We start from the raw sequence: 23,899 nt of genomic DNA, 5'->3' as shown, positions 1-23,899 counted from the left end.
CCAAAAAATGTTGCATCGTGGCCAACGTCTCCCCTCCTGTCGCAGATCTTACATATGCATGGGTGTTTAACGAATACCCGTACTTCGTCCAGCAAGACAATCGCCGCTTCGTCTCTCAGCAGACGGGAAACCTTTACATCGCCAAGGTGGAGCCGTCCGACGTGGGCAACTACACTTGTGTCGTGATGAACAGCGTCACAAAGGGCAAAGTTCACAGCTCGCCGACATCTCTCATCCTCAGGACAGATGGTGAGAAAATAAAATTGGTGTCGTTCCTTTGCCACGTTTTTCAAAACTTTTTTGTGTTTCTGCAGTTGTTTGGCACTCGGGTCGAATTCATTTGATGCCGACGCCATCAAATGAATAGCCGCCTGTCCCGTGCAGGGCAACAAAACAATGGGCTCACTTTAAAAGCTCTCCCTGGTGAATTTCCAGGCCTCGTTCTCTTCTGGTGCGCTTTCACAAAAATAGTGACTAAAGATTGGCTTTGAAATGAATTAAACATAAGGCATACATCACTGAACCATTACATTGAGTGTTCCAGTGGCTCGACCAGTTACTTTCCACTCATTGCACAGTACATGTCTTCAATTCGGTCGCAAGTTTAAAATAGACACGCCGTTCAGCATTCAAAATCAATTCCACTCAAGACGAGATTTAAATGATTCCACATGACATTGTTGTGCATGCTTTCAACAGATTTTTTTTTCTTTACCTTGTGGACATCCATAGGGTTTTTTTTTTTTTCGTTTCTTTTTGTTCTTGAATTTGCTTTTCCAGCCCCTAATTCATATCATATTGCGTGTAAGTCATGAAATACGTAAGAATGAGATCTTGTGCTTTCTCTTCATAGGAGTGATGGGTGAATACGAGCCAAAAATAGAAGTTAATTTCCCAGACAATGTACCCGCCGCAAAAGGATCAACAGTTACGCTGGAGTGTTTCGCTCTCGGGAAGTAAGCTGGATTGCTCAATGCCTTTTTTCAATCCCTTGCCGTTGGAATGAGAAACTAGTGGATAGAGAAAAGTTACTGCGGCAATTATGTTTCTTAAAAGGTCGCATTTTAAACCTTGACGGGGTCTGAAAAAGATGTATTTTGCTCGACAGCTTCTGTCCCGTTTCTTTCGGTTTCCGTCAAGCACTCAACAATCTCAAACTTTCAATGAAACTTGAAATGAGAGCATGTGCTGTCTCCTCGCAGTCCTGTCCCGGAGATCACTTGGAAGAGGGCTAATGGAGTTCCGTTCCCCAGCAAAGTCAAAATGAAGTACGCCAACGCCGTGCTGGAGATCCCCAGCTTCCAGCAGGAAGATACGGGGGGATATGAGTGTGTGGTTGAGAATAAGATGGGCAAGAATACCGCCGCTGGACTGCTGGCTTTTTATGGTACACGCCTTGTCATTTTGATTGTCAAACTTTTACCTTTGACAGAAAAACTCCAGAAAAGATCATTCGTCAAGACATTTCAAGCAAGTCATTACTTGAGCTGAACAAGCCTTCAGTCATGCAAACTTGTTGAGTCTCTCAAGTGGCGTTAGTTAGCTTTTTTTAATTTGAAAACCAGTCCATGCATCATCAGTTGGAACATGCACATTTCAAACCGCGAGACGGGCACAACGTCATGGCGCAAATCGACGCCATTTCCGCTTCTGACTTTCTGTTTTCATGTCGTTCACCCCGCTAATACTCCTTTCTTCTTTCTACATACATTCTTGCTGCTGGAGGCTGTAAATTTCCCCAGTGTGGGACGAATAAAGGATATCTTATCTTATCTTATCTTATCTTATCTTATCTTAATAAAGTAGCTGGTTTCATCCTCGCTCCAAAAGTGTTGTTTTGTGCTGCACCTGATAGCCTTCTCAAACGTCATTCCTTTTTTTGGGGGGGGGGGGGGGTTGTCGGATGACCAGATAATATCATGCCGTGTCTTTGACCGGGCGAGATGTCACACTACAAGTCATACGCTGGGTATGACTTGTAGTGTCATCATCGCAATCATCGCATGCTTTTCATCAAGAGGCGGGACAAGCAACTGTAGTCATGTTGATGAAGGCATAATGTGCGTGTACATTGTTTCCATCTTCCGAAAGGGCAAAAGCAAAAAAGGAAGGACAAAAAAAAAGGGTGTGGACCTGTTCTTGGATGGTGGGTAGAGGGAGGCATGAACTCTCTCTTCTCCCCCACCTCCAACCCCACCCCCCCACAAAACTGAAGGAACACAATTGTTTAATGCCACCACATTTGCTAATCAATTACACTGGCTGTACTTTCCATTAATTTCCCCTTTTGATGACCAATCCATCCGTTTTCTGATCCGCTTATCCTCACAAGGGTCGCGGGCGCGCTGGAGCCTATCCCGACTGCCTTTGGGCAGTGTTAGGGGACACCCGAAACCGCAGGGCACACATAGACGTACAAATAGACAAACAAACATTCACGCTCACAATCACACCTCGGGACAATTCAGAGTATTCCATTAACCTGCCATGCATGTTTTTGGAATGTGGGAGGAAAACGGAATACCCGGAGAAAACCGACACAGGCAGGGGGAGAACATGCAAACTCCCCACAAGAAGGCCGGAGCCGGAATTGAATGCTGCACTACTGCACTGTGAGGTCGATTTGTGCTAACCAGTCGACCATCGGGCCGCCCTCCTGTTGATCAAGTCCCTTTTTAAATGCTGTACACCACATTGTGGTTTGTTTTCGCTACGTCCAATCTCTCGCCATATAAGTAGGAGGGGACTGTCTTCCTATCGGTCCAAGACGCCTCACGACCAATCGTGTCCAAAATTGGTGAATTAAGTGTCTGTTATAGGAAACCTGCCAGGAATGAAAACATTTGGAGACATTTCGATCTTTTGTAGCTATAACAGCTTTGCATCTTGCGAGGACCATTTTTGGCAAGACATTGTAGTTTGTATTTGGGGAGGCATAGCCTGAGACATGACACCAAAAAAAGGGGAAGTCATAAAAATATTCAACTTTACTTACCTTCAAAGGGGATGCTCACATTCTTACAATTTTTTAAAACTAATTTCAGTCTCATCCATATCAATAGATTAATCAGAGAATCCAAATCTCCATATGCAACTGGCTGGTTTATATTTTTAATTGGGCCTGTGTACCATACAGTGAAGTATTATAATTTGGTCATTTAATGATCGTACAGTACTAAAACCCATTTTCACTGATGCAGTCTGAACTAAGCATTGCAATATTCTCATCAAATAAGCACTGCTGGCTTTCCTTTAATGCTAGTTATTACTGTTTCATTCTGGGCGGCATACGTTTGCCTGTGAAATTGAGAGTGCAATAAAATTGGACTTGATGTGATATTGGATTTGGACCAAAGTGAGTTTTTCCAATATTGTGTCCGAGGAAATGAACGAAAAGCCTTAAACTGTGTAAGAGCTAACAAAACAAAAAAAACTGCGGGATGGGCACGCTCGATATGAGCATGCGCTGATATGACCTGTTTTCAATGCGGTGACACCATTTTTGTCCCATCCAAATATCTCGGCCTGGTGTTTGTGTTCCCTCAGCCAAGCCTCAGTGGATTCAGACCATGAAGGACACAGCCTTGGCCATAGAGGACACTTTGGACTGGGAGTGCCGGGCCAGCGGCAAACCCAAACCTATTTACACGTGGCTGAAGAACGGCCAGCCGCTGCTCTCCAGGGTAAAATGTGCCTCTTGTCTTCACTGCTGTTTTATTCTCAAGACTTAATCTCCCCCTTCAACTCAACTGACCCCCTTCCCCTTTTATTTTCCAACGTCGAACTCATTGCCGCTTTTCCAAGTGCAATTCGTGGTGGGATGGAAGGAGAGTGTAAACGTGTCACATAGCGAAGAGACACGGTTCTCCGTCTACCTCGGCAGATCACACAGAGTGCAGCGCCGCGGTCCCGACGGAGGTTGCTCCGTTTCATCTGAATGGAGTCACTCGCAGCTCTTCATTATTAATGGCGCATATTTAAGACCGGCTTGATTAAGGGACAGCGAGCTTAATCTGGTTTGAAATACACCTTGCCACAGTCCATGTCAACCTTATGTGAGAACCACAGCTTTTTGCTTGATTGTCTTTCGCCGGTGCGGAGATTTATTGATGCGTGTCGAATAACGCCTGACTGTCGGCCTTATTTAATGAGATTGACCTCAACGCAATCTGTCTGATATTTCAAGTGGACGTGTAGTTTTATCCTAAAGACTGGATGCCTTTTGAGGTATTTACGGCGTAAGCAAATATGAAAGGAGCTCGCCGGGCAGATCATCAGAAGCAAAATGATCAGCGTTGGCAATTAGAAGGTGTAATTTACTCCGTTTAATTTCTTCATCCAGATATTCATTCATTCATTCATTTTCCGATTCATTTCCGAGGGGGCGCTGGAGCCTATCCCAGCTGTCTTCGGGCAGTCGGCGGGGGACACCCTGAACCGGTTGCCAGCCAATCGCAGGGCACACAGAGACGAACAACCATCCGCACTCACACTCGCACCTCAGGACATTTTAAAGTGTTCCATTAACCTGCCCTGCATTTTTTTGGGAATGTGGGAGGAAACCGGAATACCCGGAGAAAACCCACACAGGCACGCGGAGAACATTTAGACTCCACACAGGAAGGCCAGAACCGGAATCGAACCCTGTGTCTCTGTTTGTTTGTTGTGTTTGTTTTGTTTGTTTATTGAACATAAAACATATACAGTAATAAGTTGACATAAAATAAGGTAGCTAAAAAAAGTAAAAAGAAAGAAAGCAGTCTTCATTCAACACAGTTATTATGTTCAAGGGAGTAGGATGAAGTAAAAAACTAATCTAGTCCTACCCCGTTATGTGTTTCATTCATTCATTCATCTTCCTAACCACTTGATCCTCACTAGGGTCGCGGGGGGTGCTGGAGTCTATCCCAGCTGTCTCCGGGTAGTAGGCGGGGGACACCCTGAACCGGTTGCCAGCCAATCGCATTCACACAGAAACAAACAACCATTTGCACTCACACTCACACCTAGGGACAATTTAGAGTGTTCAATCAGCCTGCCATGCATGTTTTTGGAATGTGGGAGGAAACCGGAGTACCCGGAGAAAACCCACACAGGCACGCGGAGAACATGTAAACTCCACACAGGAAGGCCAGAACCGGAATCGAACCCTGGACTGTGAAGTCGACGCACTAACCAGTGGATCACCGGGTCACCGTTTCATCCAGCTAGATTTTTAAAAAAAGTAGATTCCATAGTTTCATCTTTTCTACACCCTCTGGCCTTTTCCTGCTCATTTTCATTGAGTACGGCCAGAAACAAAGCCCACATTATCGTTGTGGTTCAGGTAGGGTTGCAGTGCAAGTCTGACGCAACCAACTATTAATGGTGATGCGATTATGCTCTCATGACTGAAATGTCGGACTTTCCAGTGATTGCATGAACAGTCATGTTGGCCAATTATGGAACAGTCCCAGCCGTGCAGGAAGACGGAACCTACAGAAATTGGGAAAATCGGATCGAAACAATCCATAATCCGGCATACTTTGGAGTTTCATTGAACAATGTGTCTCATTACATGATATTGAGTGTCAGCATTGCAGAGGGGTTTTCAAATCTCGATGTCTGAGTAATTGGATGTACCGGTACTCGGCAAAATACGTGTGATTGATTACATCTAGAAATACCTGTATACATTTCTTCCTCAAAATGACAGCAACATCGTCAAAAGGATATCGAATTTACAACCCATTTCACAAAGCGTCGCAAACATTCAATATGAACACCAACCGTGACACAGCACGTGACGGCAGTATTACTTTGTCCTTCCCAGACAGCCTTCCTCTATGAATTCTGGGCGCCATGTCCAAATCCAACCAAAGCTTTTTTTTAGATTCATATTTTAGTGAATTGCTTGCACGCTCTTGTTTAATTGTGCTCAAGGATATTCTAACACACAAAATACTGTTTTTTAATCCCAAGTCAATGTTTTTGCTGCACCATGAAGGAAAAAAAAACGCTAATTTTTTTTAGCTTTTACACATCTTGGTAAAATTTAAGATCATTTAAGGCATTGTCCTTGTTAACCCTTTCATGCACCAATAATGATAACCTGTAACCTGATGAGACGATAAACTGTCCACTGTAGCGCTATCCCTGGGTGGGTTAAATGATGACAATATTATGGTTTTTTGGGGGTTTTTTTTTTGCTACACCCTCTGTATTATCACCCCATCCATTTTCAATACCTCTTGTCATGTTCGGGGGGTGGGGGTGGGGCTATCCCAGCTGGCTCTGGAAGGAAGGCGGACAGCGTACGAGACTGATCGCCAGGCACATGCAGACAGACAACAATTTGCACCCACATTATTCACACCGTAACTGGGTGGGAATTGAACACATGCTGCCAGCGTGGACACGCGAACCACTACATTGGTGAACATGGACTGTATTGTAGTTTTGGTTCTATTCTGATTTGTTTTTGAAGTGTTTTTTGAAAATAGAAACAGTATGTTTCAGTGTTGTGGCCGAAAAGCGCAGATGACCTCAGATGAACGTTGCTCTGAATGCATTTCTGCCAACGAGACTTCTTTCACGAAACCACACTGTTGAATATTTCCAGGCTAATATTTCAGTGAACGAAGCTGCCGGAAGCCGAACCCAGTTTGCAAACCATGAATCGTGTTTTACGTGATGGTGAGAGTTTGGTGGGCTGTATTTTGGCAGGCACAAATGTGGTTTCCACCTGGATTGACATACAGTATTTCTTATTTGTTAATCCAGTATTGATCCAGGCCCAATCCGATGCCTATCAAGATTTCCCATAGCCCACCAAGCAAAGCAAAGGCTATCTTAAGTGTCAGCCAATAATTACTTTCTTTCATCCCTCACAGGATAGGATCCTTGTGAAGGACGGCGCTCTCTCTGTGTCCGTTCTAACGCTTTCCGATGCCGGAATGTACCAGTGCGTGGCCGAGAACGAGCACAGCATTATATATTTTGCTGCCGAACTAATGGTTTTAGGTAGGGTGGCATTTATCTCTCCCTTAAATCATCAAATCATTGCTCCAGAATTTTAAAGGTCATTTTACTGACATTCGAAAAGGTTGTCCGGCTTAGCGGATAATGGGGTCAGTCAGGATGTTTTAGTGGAGGTCAAACACATTTAAAATATAGCTTCCGATATTTACCTGCCAAATGAGAACCGAAATGCCACAATATGATTGTTTGAGGTGTAACACTAGTAATTTGCTCGACGAACCCTTTGATTATTATTTTTTTGAGTACATTGAAAAGATGACAAGGGATTTCATTTCATACCCATTAGGCCTGCCAAGATTTGTTTACTAATCACGATTATATTGATGTTAAAGACAATTAATATTCTGTCAATTTTTGTTGGTTTGTTACTTTTCATAATTATTATTATTATTGAAATGTATAGATGTACAGTTTATTACTATGTTATTAACATTGGCTGGTACCTCTTTCCATTTTTGACATTGGGATAGTCATGTCTGGAAGCTACCCGAGCACACACAAGTGTGTGTTTGATGTACTTTTTATTGTGGTGTCTTGTTTGGCCACACTAATATGTCTACTTTGAATTATGGAGGCCTTACTGAGTAAACTCGTGTTTACTGACACCTAAAAACACAGCTTTTGTATGGCCCCAGTGATGCCGAAAGAACAACTCCGAAACGGGAGCATTCAAATTAACAAAATATAACGTTTGCCAAGACGCCTCAACAGCAATACATAATAAAACACACATTCCTTCTAATATTTAAGCATTTGTGTGTGTGTGTGTGTTTATGTGTGTGCTTTTTTAATCATTTCAGGTGCTTATCTCATTTTTATTTTGTAGACCAATTTAACACTTCTAAATTATGCATCTTAGTGCAGCCAACTGAATTTTTAATTTGCTCATCGAGAACATTCCCGAGTTCAAGCGGTCATCTAATGATGATTATGTATGAGTACTTGGCTGCTGTTGTGATATGCTTCCTTTACATATGATCGAGATTAGTCAAGTTATCGCGACTACTATCGTGACACAAATAATAGTTTGTGGCAGCCCTAATACACAGTGAGCCCTCAGAAGTTGAACCCACTCCTCCTGTGACGCCGCCTGACTTCAAAGTTTTTCAAATGTACACAAAGTATCCTCATATAAAATAACCAAGTGTTTTCATTCAGACTGTCCTCGTTATAAAAGATTTATTCACTTAAACGTGGCTTTTAAAAAAATTCCCGTATTTTCCGCACTATAAGACGGAGTATAACGCGCACCTTCAATGAATGGCCTATCTTACAACTGTTTTCATACGTAGCGCGCACCGCATTATAAGGCGCATAGAATAGAAGCTACAATAGTGGCTAAGATTGTGTTATGCATCCACTCGATGGAGCTACACTAAAGGGAATACAATACAATACAGCTTTAATTATATAATGCTTTCACAACCTAACATAAAACAAAGCACTTTACAGAACATTTAAAATACTACGTCCAAGAACTCAGAATAATGATCCATACATTTTGAGAAAATGGAACGCGTTTATTTTATGCAGTGATCCACTGTAACATAAAATAAAGTCAATTTACTCACACTTTGAAGAAACAAAGGAGAGCGAAATACGAGGATGTTTACAGCGTGATGTAGTCACATCATGTCATGTTGTTTCAGAGAGAGCATAAGAACACATCTTTTAGTATGTCCTGTTTAAGAAAATGACACGGAGAATTGTTAGTTGTCAAAAAAAAAAAAAGGAAAAATACTATTTATTTTTTTGTATGTATAACTAAACTGCAGTCCAGGAGAGCCAGACACCTTCTTACGCAAGGCTGATATCTTGTTCTGTGGTTGTCATCACATTTTTCTTCTACCCTTCTGTGGTGGCATAATAACAAAACAAAGCACACACGTGGGTTGAATCCTTTAGATTCTCACTAAGCTAAACTCCTACAAAATTTTCTGAAGTCACAATGAAAGTGAGAATGACCTGTTTTAACTTTTGGGGCATCATTGTGTAGAACATTTTGACTGAGTTCCAAATTGTACCACTGCTGTATTGAGGTTGCACTTCTGTTCTCGGCTTTCCAGAGTCGTTTTATAAAGTCAACTTTTTTTTTTTTCTATTAGCCTCTCCTCCGGACTTCACCGGGACTGTCCTCAGAGCTTTGCTTAAGGCCAAGGTAGGAAGCATAGTGACACTGGAGTGTAAACCTCAAGCATATCCCTTGGCAAGCATTTTATGGAAGAAAGGGAACCTTCCTATTCTCACCAATAACAGGTAAGTACTGAAGTGCTCATGTTTTTATTTCATGTTTTAGATCAATGTATGGATATCAGATGGATAACCTTGAAGACACTCTCTCTTCTAGAGGATTCAATTAAATTCCCTGTTGAAACATAAACAGCAAATAAAGCTAATTCTGGCACATGCGAAGTGCTCATTGACCGGGCTCAGATTTCGGACTCCAGTCGGGACTCTTAACTTCATGTCATGATAGAATCACTCGGCATTAATTAATTGATGTTGGCTCCAAAACTGCTGCGTGTGTCATTGCGCTCCTCTAGGATCACCCTTTCTCCAGATGGAACGCTGAGGCTTGCCAACGTGAGCAAGTCCGATGCAGGCAGCTATACGTGCTTCGCTCGGAATCGATTTGGCATGTCTAGTACAACTGGAAGGCTCCTTGTCACAGGTAAACTCGGTTTAACGGCAACATGTTTGTGCACCACACGTGTCAGCAGACAGTAAATCTTCCATGACTTTATCCACTTTGACTTATGGCTCATTTAGATCACAGGTGTCAAACCCAAGACGCGCTCACACTCACACCTAAGGACAATTTAGAGTATTCCATTAACCTCCCACGCATGTTTTTGGAGTGCGGGAGGAAACCGGAGTACCCGGAGAAAACCCAAGTAGGGGACAACATGCAAACTCCACACAGGAAGCCCAGAGCCTGGAAATGAACCCTGCACCTCTGATCTGCTTTCTTATCATGACACTAGTAAATGTATGAACACAAAAATAACGATGTCCACGACCGACCCAGAAATCCGTTTTTTTTTTTAGTAAACTGTAGGTGTATCTCATTGGCTGCCTGTGTGATTATCTGCATAGCGACTGGTCATGATGCCTTCAAGGACATCTTTGAAAAATGTGTTCCAGCATGTGAACATGGATTTATTTATTTATTTATTGGGGTGGGGGGGGGGGGGCGAACATTGAGGACAGATTCTGAAATGGTGGCGGGGAATTTTATGTTCAATTTAAAATGGAAGTAACACTTATTTTAAAGTTTCGGTGGATCGAAAAGGGATTTGAGATGACACAAAGCTGAACACCAGGTTAGTCGTTATTCTTCGCGGAAGGGAGCACTAAGAAACGTTCTATAGCGGAAAGAAGGTGAGAGGGATAGTCTCACAGTTGAAAATTCGAAATAGCATTTACCGACGATGAACTTTCAGTTGCTACCACATTGGTTGCTGGTGAATTTTCCGGAAATTAGTCCAAATTTCAACACAAATTAGTCCCCGTTTTGCGACTTCCCTTTAATTAAACATTGGTGTCTCTTCATTCACCCCATCACTGAATCAAGCTTCCATCTCTCTTATCCTTAAAAAGAACAAAGACCCCAGTACCTGCCCACTGGCCAAAAATCATGTCTGTTGAAATGTGAAGGTCTGAAATGCATCGCCAATGTCATGTATTTATGACCGATAGCCCCCCCCCTTTTTTTTTAAACTTAATGTGACTTTTTAATACAATTTATCATCACCGCTCGACCTCTCTCCGCCAGAAGCTGACATATCACTTGGTGCAGAAAACGTCTTTGATCACGTGGAGGTATCTGTTTTACAATTTAGAGAAGAGAGCTTTGGCTTTGACAAGAACTTTGACAGATGGGTGAAACCGCCGTATTCATCCCCTCCAGCCTCAATGAGGACAAAACACTACCCAGTCAGCATACTTTTCTCTTCGTCACTCCATTTGCCAAGATTGTCCCATGAGTCCCTTCTGTTTGCCTGAACTATCGAGCACCGCTCTCCATTGCGCTTTGTAGTGCCCCTCGCATTTCAGGTATTTTGCGAAAGAGGCTGGAACAAAGGTCCTTCTTTATCCCAACGATTCGCTCCTCTACATCTCTGATTTCTCCGTGTTTACTCCTGCAACGCTGACCATATTTAACTCGGGTGTTGTCACATCAGACTACAAACTCAATTTAAATTCGAGTGAGTTATTCCCTTCGAATAAGCCAGCGCACGAGTACCCGTCTCCAGAGCTTTCCACTATAAATGCTTAAAAGCCCTTCATCAAATGCAATTGGGAAAGGGAATTGTTGTCAATCTGAATTTAAAAGCATTTATACGTGGAGCTGACTTCACTTCAGACGGCATACTTATTCTGTTGGCATGCAGCGTAACAGCTAAATGCTGCTTCACCGTGTTTGCTTTGAAACTCCAGACTCCACTAATTGACCCCGTTTGGATCAATTGAGCTTTTCCTAATCTGCTCGGAGCATGCGATGCTTCAGTCTGGCTATGCTTTTCATCACTTTCATACTCCATATCGGCACAATCTCTTACTGCTGTGCCGTTAAACAATGGATAAACCACGGGGATATGACATGTTCCACAATGCGGAAGACACAACGGTGTTGTGTTGGTTGGCTTACATATTTGTATGACGGGGCAAACCTAAACAGGGAGATTTCAGAAATCACATACACGGGAAACGATGGGGGAGAAGCAGAGTAGAGTTTCGGGTTGAAAGAGAGAGAAAACTGTTTGGAGTTTCTTTAGGAATACAGGACAAGGCAGAGAGACAGCCAATATCAAGAATGACTGAACATAATTAGAAGCACAGTAGGATACTGGAAAAATTGGGGGTTAGCACTCGGGGCGAAGATGATTGTTGTGGATGTGTTAATGGGGTTGGTTAATGGTGGATTCGATGGCATGGGAAGGGAGCGAGAGTTGTAAAAGAGGTGATAGAAAATTAGTACAAAGATGGACGCTGGAAGCTTTTCAATTGAGATGAAAAAACACACCAAGGATGAAAAATAATGCTGAGATATCTAACGGACAAGGATGGCCAAGTGTGAAAAGTGGGAGGCTATCAACAAGTGTGGACGTTGCAAGGTTTATAAGAGGGTGTGTGAATAGAACTGAGCAACGGGTTGATGAATGAATTTCACAAGGTGGTACTGGGGAATTAAATGCGTACAATAAGAAAGTGTGAATGGATGGATTATATTTCGGGAAAATATCCTTCGTCGCTTACCGTATTTTCTGCATTATAAGGTGCTGCGGATTTTGAAGTGCACCTTCAATGAATGGAGTATTTCAGAAACTGTTTTCATATTATAAGGAGCATAAAATAGAAGCTAAAATAGTGGATATATAATGGAGGCCTACTGAGTTTTGAAACCACAAATTACTTTGAACTTAAATAACGAGTCATCGAAAATGCTGTAGTTCATGTTTTTTTTCCCTTTGTAATGGTCGCAGAGTCTAATGAGGGTCAAGATTAACATGTTTATTTATCAAAACAACAACAATAATAATAATAATGAAGAACTGATGCCGAGGCCCGCAAAGCTTGGAATGTGCAGTACGTTGATGACTGCTTGAAAATGATAATTTTGAGCAAATAGGACCACTTTGAGTGGAATTTTATACTTTTTTTTTTGTAAGAGGCACCACTGGAACAGCATTGAGCATCGAGACCACTGCAGACTGGGATAATATCCCACCATGAGGAAAGTCGGGGAGCTCTGAGCAATCGGGCGCGTTCATTGATTTCAACTCAAAAGCTTCCATTTGTCTTGTACGCCTTGTGTGAATTTGAAAGCAATCAGATAAACCACCTTGAAGGAGAAGATTAATATCTGACATTTGTTGACATTTCCTCACGGTGCTGTGACTAATTAAGCCAAGCGATATCTTCACAGCGGGACTTAGTGTAAATTTCACATTAGACACTCAGTCCTTTACCTTGAGGAGTTCGCTGTGTAGTGAGTCAGCAAAGTTCATCACCAAGACATGTCCCCATGCTTCAATAAAGGTTTGTAGTTCCGATTTTATAGCAATAGGACAAATTATCTCTGAAAAGGATCACCAACCTTTTTGCAATTGAGAGCTGCTTCTCGGGCATTAAGTGATCCGAAAGGCGACCGGTTTGATGTGCACCTCTCAAATAACAATTGCGACTGTTGGCGGAGGTAGAAAAATACACGTTCACGTCAGAGTTCGTCAAGATTCATTCAAAGTTGCAAATCCTTCATTCATTCATCTTCCGAGCCGCTTGATCCTCACTAGGGTCGCGGGGGGTGCTGGAGCCTATCCCAGCTGTCTCCGGGCAGTAGGCGGGGGACACCCTGAATCGGTTGCCAGCCAATCGCAGGGCACACAGAAACGAACAACCATTCGTACTCACACTCACACCTAGGGACAATTTAGAGTGTTCAATCAGCCTGCCACCCATGTTTTTGGAATGCGGGAGGAAACCGGAGCACCCGGAGAAAACCCACGCAGGCCCGGGGAGAACATGCAAACTCCACACAGGGAGGCTGGAGCTGGAATCGAACCCGGTACCTCTGCACTGTGAAGCCGACGTGCTAACCACTGGACTTCCGGGCCGCCAAGTTGCAAATCATTCGTTTTTTTTTTTTTTTTCTTGCGGCAAGTAACGTACAGGTGAACGTACTGCCAAACTCTGGTTTCCAAGGTTTAGGATGCCATGGATAAAAGGCACCGAAACCACCAATAGTGCTTTGTGATCCCAGCTGTCCAGTATATAGTATTGATTTATACTTTATTTATTTCTTTATTTTGTGTGCCAGATCCGACCAGAATTACCCAGGGCCCACTAGACATGGAAATCATCGTAGGAGAGAGCATCGTGTTACCCTGTCAAGTGAGCAGCGATCCGGTCCTCGACGTTTCCTTTTCCTGGGCCTTCAACGGACAGCTCATTGCCAATGATGACGGTCACTTCGAGCTAGTGGGCGGAGTGAGTGACCTTCGGCCGTCTTCCTCTTCAGAATGTGTGAATGGGCAGTTGGCACTTCTTTTCCACCCCCGCTTTCACTTCATCTATGCTGTTTGTTAAAAGAGAGAGCTTGACATTGAGATAGTCCTTGGGAGAGAGAAAAAAAGAGAGAGTGCAACTCATGTGATGCTACTTGTTTCTTCTTGACGACAACTGCTATGGGATGGGGGACACCCGTATAGATTTTCATTTTTCTCGGATGAATGGGTTTGTGTTGCTTGCTCTGTCAAAATACGCCTTTTGTGATTCTTGTGTTCATTTCTTTCTCACTCAGCCCGGCTCCTCCTTTCAGTTTCAGATGTTACTTTTACATTGTCGCACACGCAACAGAAAGCGGATACGCATAATTAAAGGTGTCTTTAAAAAAGAACGAAAGCATGGCAAAGCCCCAAATGACAGTACACTTTCAGAACACCCTCGCACGCTTCGAGATGAATCATTCTTTGTGTGTGTGTGTGTGTCTGTGTGTGTGTGTGTGTGTGTGTGTGTATGTGTGTTTTCTTATCTGAACAGAGACTCCCTTCCCCAGAAATGCTTGAATGTCCCCAGCTCAGAGAGATTATCAACTTAACTTTGCTGCTTCAAGGAATCTAATTTCCATAATTAAACCACGTTGGCACAACTTGCACTTTTTGCTCGCCAATGCCATGAGAACAATTTCTCCGCTAATTTACTATTCGTCCTTACAAATTCTTCCCCCACCCTTCCACTTCTCTCTATAAACCAGCAAACCTATAACTGCTCAAACATGAACGTCGAATTGCTTGCAACAGATCTCTGAAGGTCGTGGGAATGACCGCGCAAATAGAAACGGGGCAAAGAGAGCGACGACATTGTTCAACAGAAAAATGACATTTCCCGCATAATTACAAATCGAGAACTTTACTCTTTCTCATCCAAGCCACAAGGTTCTGTCTAATTTGACAATCTCCATTGTGTTCTCTGTTCTACCTGGGCAACATAAATTATATTCAGGTAAGACAAAAATGAGGGTTTTCTTTTGTGATTTTCAAAGATTTTATTTTTTTTTTGGCTTCAGTGCTTTTACTGCTTTGATTTTTGAGCAAATCATTAATTCTGTTTTACATACAGTTTTTTGACTTATCTGCTGTTTCCGCACAATGTGATAGTCCTTGAAAAAAAGCAACATGGTTTATAATCATAAAAAGGCAGCTCGATGCTTTTTAAGAAACGAGAAAAGAGTGATCATTTTCCACAAAGTTTAAAGCTGGTGATGCTGTGGAAACTGTTGCCACAAAATCGTCAATCAAATTGTATCTGTCGGAAATAACCACATAGGGCAAGCCTGGCCAATTTAGAAGGGTCTACATAATTTTTCATCAGTGCTATTGGGGCTGCAATTAAATCACGCACTTCCTAACCATATGTATGACAAAATTTCTAATCGAAATATGGACAAAATAGGTGCTCTTAATACAGTATAGTTTGTTTTTGATCAGACATTTTCAATGCATGTATGAAAGATCCACTAGCCTAACCCAACAACCAACGGTTTGAAGCAAATTACAAAATAACTATGGTGTTATTTTGTTATTTGCTTGAAAAAAAATTCCAGGCGAAAGAACTCACCTAAAATACAAAATACCATTGAAGGACTGCACAATACTGCTGAACAATAAACCATCAAAAATCATTTGGCATACTCAAATTGTGCCGTAAATGCAACTCAGACCTACATGCCATCTAGTGGTCAGTGGTGATATTGCAATTTCAAACTCCAGTGGACCCCTGCATAATCACCATTTCGCACTTGCAGATTGGCATATTTGTGGATTCAGTTATTTTTCTTTTTTGCATATTTGGGGTTTTTCACGGTTTTGAGGGGTCATTTGGAGTATGCTGCAGCCAATTGCTTATCCTTACTCTTAATAATACTTCACCTTACGAGGATCCCTTAGAGTGGTGCAAAGATTGCGTTTCCGCAAAAAAAATGGGAAAAAAAACATGGTTCTATGTCTTTCAATCTTTGACCACTTGCAGCCAGAAGATACTAATTAACCAAATCACAATTCTCATGACTGTCATTGCTGAGTCATTTTGGGCTTGACTATTAACTTTCCTTCTTTCCACTCCTTTTTTGAGGGCATGTATAAATCGACTGCAAATGTTGACATGGTGATATCTTTTTCTTTTTTTTTTCAAATATATCACATGGTTGTTTGATTTAAAAAGAGAGAGATTTATGCTGGCCAGCTCCAAAACAAACACAAGAAAAACAAATCAATCAATCTATGACTGATCTTGGCCAAGATCTTACTTCAAAGCAGGTCTTTCAAGAAAAATATCCGCCGCATCTGCAAAACCGTTTTTCTTCCTTGTCCTTTTTATTTACACCGCCTCAAACTTGCCCCAACTCCATCCGCTACGAAGCTGTCACACGCTCCGTAATCTTTCATACTACATAAAGCTTTCTATTCTCCTTGCCAGAGAACTGCGGGAGATCTGATGATCAGGAATATTCAGCTAAACCACACGGGCAAATACATCTGCGTGGTGGACACGGATGTGGAAAGCCTCTCGGCCGTGGCTGTATTGATCGTGAAAGGTAAGAGAAAGTCTCCACTGCTCTGAATGCGCAAATTAAAATGGGGCTCAGAGCACGGGGTCTGTTTGGAAGTCCTGCAAGGCAGAAATTAAAAATCCCCCCGACTTTGAAAATGTGCGAAAGCCTCAAATTGATCCAAAACACTATTTAGGCCCTGTGTGTCGGCAAACTGTTTTTGTTCCGAAAAGATAAAGCACAATTTATCTTTGAGAAAGATCCATATGTGCTTCTCTCCGGGTGCATATTGTTCACTCAGGCTTTTAAGCACAAATAGGTTTGGTTTCTGGGACTGAATGGAGGGAAGCTAAATTGCTCACATTGTCATCAAAATGACTCTGCAGGTTTTATTTGCAGTTTTTGTTTGCATTCTCACACACTTGATTACAACAAATACAACAGCCTTGTTTTTCTGTCCGCCATCTTTCCTCTATTACAGCCAATAGTCGTGCATGACTATAAGGGCACCCTCTGTCATGAGCGACATCAGACATTTTTTAATTTAATAAGCTGATTTGTATGGCAGCTGGGTGAGAGGAGCTTGGCTCCTCGATTGGATCAATGTGCCAAATTGCCGCGCAAATTGACACTACACAAATGTGTTAAATGCCAAACGAGTGCAGAGAGGATGTTCAGCATGTGAAAAGGTTAGAAGCATACAAGAACTGCGGAGGAAACTCTCAAGTCCACAGGCTCACCGTCACTAAAACTGATAAACTGTACAGGCAGTTCTTAACTTGGAAAATCTTAAGCGGAAAATATTTTTAGATAGATAGATAGATAGATAGATAGATAGATAGATAGATAGATAGATAGATAGATAGATAGATAGATAGATAGATAGATAGTCTGAACCGCTTTATCCTCACAAGGGTCACCAAGGGTGCTGGAGCCTATCCCCCGCTGTCCTCAGGAAGTAGGCGGGGGACACCCTGAACTGGTTGCCAGCCAATCGCAGGGCACACAGAGAGAAATAATCATCCGCACTCACACTCACACCTAGGGACAATGTAGAGTGTTCAATCAGCCTGCCACGCATGTTTTCGATATGTGGGAGGAAACCAGAGTACCCACAGAAAACCCACGCAGGAACAGGGAGAACATGCAAACTCCAGGGGATCGAAACCACAACCTCTGCACTGTGAGTTCGACGCGCTATCCACTGGGCCATCAGGCCACGCACGCACGCACACACACACACACACACACACACACACACACACACACACACACACACACACACATTGATAGATAGATACATACAGTATATATATATATATATATATATATATATATATATATATATATATATATATATACAGTAATCCATGATTTTTTTATCATTGAGGAGGTAGTGTGTAAGGACGTTTGCAAGATTTGCTTGTGTGTATTTATTCCTTTTTTTGTGTATCTAGCTAGACGGCTAGTCAGTGTGTGTTTGTCAGGTTGTTGATTCAGTTGAAAGATATGTTAAACATATTGGAGTCAAATAGCTGTAATATCTGAGAGCTAAGTGGAAATAAGGCTTGCTCTTAATAGAAACAATGCATGTCAAGTGAAGTGAATCCTGCCCGCGACTCTACATTATTTATACAGGACATCCTGCTGACGGCAGCTGTCACCGCCGTGCCATTCCACACGCATCAAGCGGCTTCAAACGTTAGGCAGCAAACCATGAAGCGAGTGGCAACCAAGCGATGTGTCATTTCAGATATTACTTTCCAGTACAGCTGCCAGCTGATATGATGTGTGGAAGAAACCTTCCTTCCTTTCAACCTGTGGCCAATCTATAATGATAGTGACAAAAAAGCTCTTTAAATCCCTTTAAATATACCATTTAATACCTTTAAATGGATTAGAATTCATTCATTCATTCATTCATCTTCCGAGCCGCTTGATCCTCACTAGGGTCGCGGGGGGTGCTGGAGCCTATCCCAGCTGTCTCTGGGCAGTAGGCGGGGTACACCCTGAATCGGTTGCCAGCCAATCACAGGGCACACAGAGACGAACAACCATCCACGCTCAAAACTAGGGACAATTTAGAGTGTTCAATCAGCCTGCCACGCATGTTTTTGGAATGTGGGAGGAAACCGGAGCACCCGGAGAAAACCCACGCAGGCCCGGGGAGAACATGCAAACTCCACACAGGGAGGTCGGAGCTGGAATCGAACCCGGCACCTCTGCACTATGAAGCCGACGTGCTAACCACTGGACTACCGGGCCGCCCGGATTAGAATTCAGAAACAAAATTTGTCATGCCCACAATTGGGAGATCCCACGTTTACAGCACTAAAGTGGACAACAGCAGCCACAGCACACAGGATTCATTTCACAGAATCAAAATCCCCAAATATCTCCATCAATGGTTGTGACCGTCAGGTTCTTATTGTTGGCAATTCACAACTCACTTTTATTTCAGATCAGGAAACAAAGACATTGCATTGTTAAATACTGTATAGCCATTGAAAGCACAAAACAACCACAAACACTTCCTTGTGTCAAGGTTCAGCCCGAACTGAGTATGCCTTCTTGTGCCGCGTGACCGTATAGCTTTACACCATTGTTTGAACAGTTCATTGCATGTTATTCATAACCTGGAAACATCCTCTCTCACTATCGTTCCAAACAGCGGACCCCCAGTAATTTGTTACCCATTGGCCACCCTCCTGATCTACAGCATGTACAGCATACAGTATATTTCGACCAGCACATGCAATCAAAGGGAACAGCAGCAGTACCTCAACAGCAGACACTACTGAAATAAAATCGGGCTGACGTGAATGACAAACTGCAAATGAATAGATACTATAGGCAGACGTTAATGTGAATAGGAATAATCAGCAGCATTGTACTAAGAAAAAAAAAAGATTTATAGTTGCTATGTAAGCGTTTGGGTGGCCCAGCCTCGCAGTGCATAGGTGCCAGGATCGATCCCGGCTCCGGTCTTCCTGGGTGGAGTTTGTATGTTCTCCCTGTGCTTGCGTGGGTTTTCTCCGGGCACTCCGGTTTCTTCCCACATTCCAAAAACATGCGTGGCAGGCAGATTGAACACTCTAAATTGTCCCTAGATGTGAGTGTGAGCACGGATGGATGTTTGTCTCTGTGTGCCCTGCGATTGGCTGACAACCGGTTCAGGGTGTCCCCCGCCTACTTGCCGAAGACAGCTGGGATAGGCCCCAGCACGCCCCGTGACCCTTGTGAGGATAAGCAGATCAGAAAATTGATGGATGGATGGTTATGAGCAGTTGATCATGAAATTGAAATTACGACAGTATGCTACACACACTGTCATGTAAAGCGGCAAGTAGGCAGTGGCAATGCGTGTGATGGTTGTACAGCGCATTGGATCAACAATGCAGTATATACAGTTGATGCAATTTTAAATGAAACCAGCAATCATAACTGTCAGCGGTGGAACGACAATTACACATATTTTCAATCACGAGTCTACACACTATGACAGCAACGTTGGTTGGGAAGTCTGACAGCAGCAGGGAGGAAAGACATGCAGAAGTGGGGAATGTGCTTCTATGAGAACTCTAAGTTTGAGGTTGTTTTTTGTTTTTTTGTTTTTTTTTGTTTTAAAACACAGAATTATGATGCTGGGGAAAATTGTTTTTGTTATGTGAGTTGTGAAGTGGAACACGGGGTGAACACGGATTGTCACCAAAGGTTGAGATACACTATATGAACAGAAATATAGAGACTAACTACACCAGCTGCCATTTCTCCATGAAGACATCCTTCAAGATGTTGGGGGGGGTTCTGTGGGAATTTGATCCCATACATCCAGATGAAATTTGTGACGTCAAAATCTCTTGTAATTCATCCTAATCCAGCTCACCCCGGATTGATTTATTAATTCATTACGGAAAGATGTGTCTGACTACTTTAGACCACAAAGTGTACATTGAAGTATTAGGAGGCTGGCTGGATCATGAACACTGAATTAATTTTCGTTGAACACAGCGCAGAGGTAAATTTTTACTATCTCCTCAATAGCGTTGAAGGTCAATGATCTTTTTCTCTTGGCGCTCCGGAATAGTTATTGCTCCCTTTCCCCGGCCCTCCCCCCTAATTATATTTACCACGGGAGTGTTTTTGATACCACTCTAGTTAGTACTTCATAAACAGTACACTGTGGCATGATGGCCCTCGGGAAAGTCAGTGCTTAAAGAGGATGTACCATGTGGATGAGGTCTAAAATTGTTGTCATTGTCCCTGTCCTCTAGACAGGTGACAATTTGATCATTTTACCCAGGCTGTCACATTTACCATATCATTTCCATATTACAAGGTATTCTCATGCCACATATGTTTACCCCGAGCCGTATCTATAGTCATAAAGATCTATAAAATATTCCCTTATTAAACAATTGGCACACATTTTGGGGAACAGCAGCAACTCATTCCTGCTTCTTCCAGCAAAATATAATAAAGAATACTGTAGTAGAATTGAGTGATGATTGCTTTTGAGTCGCCATTACTATTTATCTGCAAGGCCATATGTGTTTTTTTAGTTTTCTTATCAAGATCTGCTAATGACTTTTACTGAGATCAATATCTGTGTTTCAAGTACAAATTGTTTTATTTTGAGAAGGAAGAGTTTGCATGTTCTCCCCGGGCCTGCGTGGGTTTTCTCCGGGTGCTCCGGTTTCCTCCCACATTCCAAAAACATGCGTGGCAGGCTGATTGAACACTCTAAATTGTCCCTAGGTGTGAGTGTGAGTGCGAATGGTTGTTCGTTTCTGTGTGCCCTGCGATTGGCTGGCGACCGATTCAGGGTGTCCCCCGCCTACTGCCCGAAGACAGTTGGGATAGGCTCCAGCACCCCCCGCGACCCTAGTGAGGATTAAGCGGCTCGGAAGATGAATGAATGAATGAATGAGAAGGAAGAAATTTCATCTGTGCTTTATATTACACATACGTACAGCACATTTGACAATAAAGTTGTATTCGATTCAATTCAATTCAATTCAAATGTATGCCACCGGGGTGGAGAACAAAAGGTGAATATGGAAATACTGTCAGTGGACTAGCACGTCGGCTTCACAGTGTAGAGGTACCGGGTTCGATTCCAGCTCCGGCCTCCCTGTGTGGAGTTTGCATGTTCTCCCCGGGCCTGCGTGGGTTTTCTCCGGGTGCTCCGGTTTCCTCCCACATTCCAAAAACATGCGTGGCAGGCTGATTGAACACTCTAAATTGTCCCTAGGTGTGAGTGTGAGTGTGGATGGTTGTTCGTCTATGTGTGCCCTGCAATTGGCTGGCAACCGATTCAGGGTGTCCCCCGCCTACTGCCCGAAGACGGCTGGGATAGGCTCCAGCACCCCCCGCGACCCTAGTGAGGATCAAGCGGTACGGAAGATGAATGAATGAATGAATGTCAGTGGACTATACAATTTCAATATGCCACAAAACCTATTGTTTGCTTGTTAAAAAAAGATGTAACCCCTTCCATAATTAGAGTATATAATATGTTTCTGTTTAAGAGCCACTTTAGTGCGTGAGCCCTGGCTCGGGGGGTTGTTATTCTGCAGTGCACCTCTTAGCTCTCTTGAGGTCTATTATTTCTAATGAGCTGACATCTTCATTAGAACAGGGAACAGGAGATGAGGATGAAACACTCCTCAAAAGAAGGAGTAATAGAAATAAATGATTAAATGCTGATCCTTCTCAACTATGAAGCCCTTTTTTCATTTTTAACTCTCATTTTCTTTTTTAACGTGACCCCTGGCATCTATTCGTGTTTGCGCTTTCATCGATCAGTTACCAGGAGGGCCATCAAAGGGAAATATTGCGGCTTGAATGAATATCGCGGGATAAATTGTGAATTCAATTTTAATTCCCCGTGAAGGGCATCACCTCTCTTCGAACTCGAAACTCAAGAAATATTGGCCCGTGCTCATATTGATTTTAAGGTGTTAAGGTTTTTGGCTAACGGCTGACGATCACCGGGAGAAATATTTTATTCATGGCAACACGTTCATTGGAGATGTGTGAGTGTGGGCACCCATGTTGTGCACCTCTCAATGTGTGTGTCGTTGTGACTGAGCCAGGCCCGCCAAGCCCACCGGAGTCTGTGACAGTGGAGGAGGTGACAGACAGCACAGCCCAGCTGGTGTGGACCCCCGGCCGGGACAACGGGAGCCCTCTCATCAGTTACATCGTTCAGACCAGGACGCTTTTCACTGTGGGCTGGCAAAGGGTGAACACTGGTAGGAAACCCTTCAAAGAATCGCTCATTTAATTGCACACCTTCTCCGACATATTGCGGCCCTCCGTAGGGAGATTCAACTCGAACTCTTGTAAAGAGGACAGAGTTGGAGGTCAGCTGCACAAGTGGGGGTGCCTTGCTTAATCAATGTGGTGGTCAGTCAGGCTCACCAGAACAACTTCACACCTGTGTCAGTCAAACCAAAAGCCGCTAATCTTCTCATCGGGTTAACTCTTTATTGTGCAAGGAGCCATGTTCGGCAACTGAAGTGGTGTTTATAATTGACTTTCGGCACCTCACTAAAGCTGAGGACATATACAGAAAATGGGGCTAAATTTGAGCATTTTCCCTTCCTTGCAATCAAAGTTAGAAAAGTCTTATCAGCCTGCTGTGTCCAAAATTGTTCCTGTTTGTATTGTATCTTGAGCCACGTTTAAAATGTTTTTTATAATGAGGTAAAAAATGTGTTTGTCTTTTTTAATGACAAAATTGGACATAGCTGTTTTTCACAGGACAGCAATAATGTACAGACTGAACAAAAGGGGTCCAAGCATTGACCCTTGAGTGACCCCACATGTCATGGCCATTTGATCAGATTCAAACTTCCATTGGTCACAGAGTAACTCCTTTCCTCTACATAGGACCTGAACCATTTTAGGACTGTTCCATTTTATCTCACCCAGGTTTCCCACCTGTTCAACAGTATACTGTACTGTTTTATGATGAATTGTATCAAATACTGCACTGTGATGTAATAAGATGAGATCAGACACCTTCCACTTCGTCAGCCTTCGATCTTATGCCATTTAGATCTTTATTAAGAGCAGATTCTGTTCTGCAATGAGGTTGGAAACCTGATTGGGATTTATCAAAATGTCAGTTTGAGTTCAAGAAATAGCTGAGTTGATTAAACACACCGTCTTCGACTATCTTGCTTTTAATGAAAGAAAGGGTTGAGATTGGTCTCTGATTTGCTAACAAGGAGACATCCAGCGCTTTTTAAAAATCAATTGCTATTTTCAGGGGTTGAGGAAAACTGCCTCACTAAAGTGAACTGTTCATTATTTGACTCA

The 23,899-nt window shown here is 42.8% G+C and overlaps 1 protein-coding gene across 1 annotated transcript in view; it reads left to right on the top strand.

The window, feature by feature from the left end:
* LOC127591119 (contactin-3-like) overlaps positions 1-23,899 on the top strand; it is a 64,303-nt gene that overhangs the window by 26,504 nt on the left and 13,900 nt on the right. Inside the window, exons 6-15 of the mRNA XM_052050966.1 lie at positions 46-249; positions 854-956; positions 1,203-1,387; positions 3,547-3,683; positions 6,873-7,002; positions 9,126-9,276; positions 9,564-9,691; positions 13,841-14,010; positions 16,498-16,615; positions 22,669-22,827. Coding sequence (XP_051906926.1) covers positions 46-249; positions 854-956; positions 1,203-1,387; positions 3,547-3,683; positions 6,873-7,002; positions 9,126-9,276; positions 9,564-9,691; positions 13,841-14,010; positions 16,498-16,615; positions 22,669-22,827 — 1,485 coding nt within the window. The remainder of the gene's footprint in view (positions 1-45; positions 250-853; positions 957-1,202; positions 1,388-3,546; positions 3,684-6,872; positions 7,003-9,125; positions 9,277-9,563; positions 9,692-13,840; positions 14,011-16,497; positions 16,616-22,668; positions 22,828-23,899) is intronic.

The sequence above is a fragment of the Hippocampus zosterae genome, chromosome 2 (genome assembly GCF_025434085.1).
Source record: "Hippocampus zosterae strain Florida chromosome 2, ASM2543408v3, whole genome shotgun sequence".
Classification (NCBI taxonomy): Eukaryota; Metazoa; Chordata; class Actinopteri; order Syngnathiformes; family Syngnathidae; genus Hippocampus; species Hippocampus zosterae.
This window is presented reverse-complemented; position numbering and strand designations above follow the sequence as displayed.